The sequence below is a fragment of the Morus notabilis genome, unplaced genomic scaffold (assembly GCF_000414095.1).
Source record: "Morus notabilis unplaced genomic scaffold, ASM41409v2 Scaffold3430, whole genome shotgun sequence".
NCBI lineage: Eukaryota > Viridiplantae > Streptophyta > Magnoliopsida > Rosales > Moraceae > Morus > Morus notabilis.
This window is the reverse complement of record NW_010364504.1, coordinates 39,954-43,975: the sequence shown is the minus strand read 5'-3', so window position 1 is coordinate 43,975 and position 4,022 is coordinate 39,954. Positions and strand designations below refer to the sequence as shown.

At 35.4% G+C, this 4,022-nt stretch overlaps 1 protein-coding gene across 4 annotated transcripts; it reads right to left on the bottom strand.

Annotated features, from left to right (window-relative positions):
- Positions 1-841: 841 nt before the first annotated feature.
- Positions 842-3,742, bottom strand: LOC112093194. 4 transcript variants are annotated; one of them, XM_024171218.1, is made up of 4 exons: positions 3,370-3,734; positions 1,897-2,006; positions 1,567-1,637; positions 842-916 (listed from the first exon to the last, which is right to left on the bottom strand). In XM_024171218.1, exons 1-3 carry the CDS (start codon positions 3,525-3,527, stop codon positions 1,615-1,617), a joined length of 291 nt encoding a protein of 96 aa, XP_024026986.1. In that variant the 5' UTR covers positions 3,528-3,734; the 3' UTR covers positions 842-916; positions 1,567-1,614. The 4 variants fall into 4 exon arrangements, with proteins under 4 accessions (XP_024026986.1, XP_024026987.1, XP_024026984.1 ...); XM_024171219.1 differs by lacking the exon at positions 1,567-1,637 and having other exon boundaries at positions 844-916; positions 3,370-3,738; XM_024171216.1 differs by lacking the exon at positions 1,567-1,637 and having other exon boundaries at positions 847-916; positions 1,855-2,006; positions 3,370-3,742.
- Between the last annotated feature and the right edge of the window lie 280 nt (positions 3,743-4,022).

The window sequence follows — 4,022 nt, the reverse complement described above, 5'->3', positions numbered from 1 at the left end:
TATATAAATAATATATTTATTTAATATATTTAATAATATTATATATTTAATATATTATTATTTTAAATATTATTATATGTTTTCAAAAATTAAACCACCAAACGCAGTTTCAGTATTTTTTAAAACTGAAATCAATCTCTAAATAAAACTACCAAACACATTTTCAAAAATATTTTCAAAACGAAAATGAAAACGTTTTCATTTCTATTTTCATACAGAAAACAAAATTATTTTGAAACCAATTCCAAACACACCCAAAGACATGCAGAATTGATGCGCAGATACGTGCACACGCAACTCTTCACCCGTCACTAGAAAGAAAAGCTCATTAATGGGCGTTGCATTGCTGCAACATGGGTAGAATCTCGTTACAGCTTCAAGCTGAAGTTGGAGTCGGCATAATTGGTTTACTGAAAAGTGCTTGTTGAAATGGAATTTTAGGTTAGGAAGACTCATCATCTCAAACACCTTAGTATCAAGTATCAACCACTTCTCTACACTATACATGTACTAAAATAAACTAAAACCAGCCTAACAGCTCTTACAATACCGCAGAAAATATTAGTGCTGACATATTGTGGAACACAGATATTATAAATGAACTAATTTAGATTAGTCATCAATAGCAGAGTAATAAATATCAAATAAACCAGTCCAACAAAAGAGCAGACCAAAAACAACTGTTGCAATCAAGAGACCTGCAAAAGGCTAAAGCTACATTCTAAAGGTCTTCCAGAAATTCAAGTAACTCCCACGTTTTCTTCTTGGAAATAGTATAAACAACGAAATACTCTCTTATTACAATTCCTAATCGAAAAACTCAATATCCTAAAGGATATATCCAATCTCCATCACTGCCCCCACAAAAACATTTAGTTGCACTTGATAATGCTACTCCCACGATCTTCTCAAGTACCTGCAGTGACACAGCAGCATGTGCATAAACTCTAAGAATTTTGAATAAAATTTGCCAAGTACCCGGGAATCACCGGACATCCAAATGTATAAACCAATGTGTTCCCTCTATCTTTAATATAAAATATCCTACACGCATTGTTTCCTTCTATTCAAAGAATGTTGGGATTTAGGATGCCAAATTAAATGCCCAACGAAGAGAAAAATGAAGGTTTTCTTTTACTATGGATATCAAATACTAGCAAAATGAATAAATAAAGAAAATTAGGTTGTCCAATGGGAAAAAATCACTTCATTCCAGATTATGCAACAAATAACATAGAGAACACTTGTAGCACATGTCAGTGCAACATTTGTGATTAACATGTAGACTTAAATGGCAAGAACAACTATTAGCTGCTACTGTCAAAGGAGAATATAAGAAAAACCACAGTAATGACTAGGAATTAACCGGAGAGTCCTATGGCAAGTATTACCACAATAACGAACTTAGAAATACTAAACAAATCAAATCTAGCTAAGAAAGAAACTAGTTTACCAAAGAGGAATTTCAATTTAAGGGATTTTTACAATTTGTATGTACATGCTCGCATACAGTTGTAATTCTTATTAATTTAAGGTTTGATGAAAGAAATGAAAAAGAGAACCTACAATGCAGCACCACCGTCCTTCCTTTGGATGATTGAATGTTGCCGTGCATCACCCGTCTCTTCCACTCATCCCTATCAATCCCAATTCCAATCTCTTCTTATCAACCAAACTTAATATGCTAACAAGCCCAAATACCTTATTGCCTAATCTATCTCTTCTTATTAATTTAAGGTTACAAGTACCCAGGGCATCATTTGAAGGATAAGAAAATGGAAAAAAAAAAAAAAAAAAAAAAAAGATAATCGATTAATTTTCATTTTGTCATGTTTCCTAGACAGCAAGACTCACAAAGAGACTACTAGCGATCTTGACAAGAACGGCGGAAGGTACCATGAGACAGCTCGCAAAAAGCCCGCAAGTTGACAGCCAGGTGAGATGTTGAAGCCATGACACTGTGCATTGGCAGAAGTGACTGTGCGCACCCCAATTCTCCCAAGTTCCTACAAGTACATCACAAAACTAGTAAATAAAACGAAAGTACCCATTTGTTTAATCACTATACAATGTAAACTAACTTACAATAAGTTCGTTTCTATTCAAAAAAAAAAAAAAAAAAGAAAAAAAAGAAAAAGAGCAGCTAACTTACAATAAGTCAATAACACAACAGAAAAACCATGCTAAACAAAGCTTTATCTAAATATTATCAATTGTGTTAAAGTACATTAGGAAAGAAGAAAACAGGGATAGATATTCACTTTATAAAAATTATTACCTGAATAAAGTAACGGAAAAAAACACATAAATTATTTTTTTATTAAATACCAGTGCCTTCACTTATTGACCTACCTTCCTCTTGAATGCTCACCATATGGAGAAACAAAAAATTTAGGGCTCGTTTACAAACTGTTTTCTTTCCCCACGTTTTTTAGGTAACTGATTTGAAAAATGTTACTAGATAATGTTTAGTTGGCTGATACGGGTTGGAACCGGTCTCATTTCTCTTTTAAGAAAAATAAAGACCTTGTTCATTTCACGACTCAAGTCATATCACTACAGTGTTTTCTCTCACATAAATTCAAATTTAAATTTTTTACTACAGTGTTTTTCTCTCACATACACAACCCAAGTCATGACTTGAGTTGTGCAAATGAACACACCTAAAAACGCTAGTCGTTTTCTGTTTTCATTTTGAAACATATCAGCATTGCTTTATTGGATTTTATAAACTTTACTAATTCTGAAACACAAACAAACAGTTTAACCTTTTTCTTATATTCAAAGCCATCTCTCTAGAAAAACTAATCAAACACAATTTTGAAATCAGTTCCGAAACCATTCCCCAAAAGATTCAATTTCCATCTCCATGCTCAAAACAAAACTATTCTAAAAACCCTTTATTGGCCCAACTTCACCTGATCTCTCTCCATCTTTATAATCAAAGCCAAAATTCCCTTCTTCCGCTTTTTTTTTTTCCTTCTGAGAAGATCATCCACAAAGAACGACTAAACAAACCAAGTAAGTCCATTTCGGGAAGCACAGAGTTATATGTAAACAAGTACAACAACTAATCCAAGTACTGTCTGGTAATTGCTAAGAAATCAACAACGGCCCTAAAAATATAATTCCCAACAAAAAATGCACACGTTCGAGTTCAAATCCCGAATTGAAACCCTCAAGTTACAGAGAAAAAATTCCTATCCACAAGCACAACAAACGGGCAAAATTCCAATGAACAAGCATGATTTCATAACCGAAACCTCAATAGATGAAAACTTTGGCGGTACTTTCCTAAAATTTCTAGAAACCAAATCAAGAATCGAAATATTCTGGAGGCCGCGACAAAGGAAGAAGAAAGGGGAGGACCTGGTAGAGGCGAAGGAGAGACGACGAGAAGGGAGGCGAGGAGGAGCGGCGAGATTCGGGGGGCGGAGGCGGGGGAGGGAAGGAGCCGAGCGCAGAGACGAAACCCTAGCGGTTGACATTAGCGAGCGCGACAGAGATCCGGCGGAGCGCCAAGCCATGGTTGTTTGGTTTGTTGTTCTCGAAATGAAATCTCAGTTCACTGATGTTGCTGCGAAATTGGAAGAGTGAGGCGAGGGCTTTTGCGAGGGTTTAAGAGGTAAGGGATTTGGGAAATTGTGTTGCACGGGAGTACCGAGTGTTGGTGTGGATCAACCACTCACATCCTTCTGATTAGATTGTTACGATCTTTAGTGATCAAAGCACCGAATATTCTCATATTTAATTTTCAGTTTACATTAATGGAAGTTTTTGGTCCCAAAAACCCGGATATACCCATCTTAGTAACGGGGTAAGTACTTATAAAAATATAATCAATTTGAATTTTTAAAGCCTCATTCATTTCACATGGCTTCTTTCTTCTTAAGTAGTTTTCCTCTGGAGTTGGCCTAGGGATCCCCTTTTTGGATGGGCGCAGGCCGCTCAACGTCACTGAATTGAGATTTTTTTCTTGGGTTTGGCAAACTATTATAGGCTTTTTATTGAAAGTTATTCGA

What these genes read in the sequence shown, in the direction of transcription:
- LOC112093194 (XM_024171216.1), bottom strand. Translation starts at nt 3,527, where the DNA reads ATGGCTTGGCGCTCCGCCGGATCTCTGTCGCGCTCGCTAATGTCAACC. An exon ending in CTCTCCTTCGCCTCTACCAG is followed by an intron (nt 2,007 to 3,369) that starts GTCCTCCCCTTT and finishes ATGTACTTGTAG; the next exon opens with GAACTTGGGAGAATTGGGGT.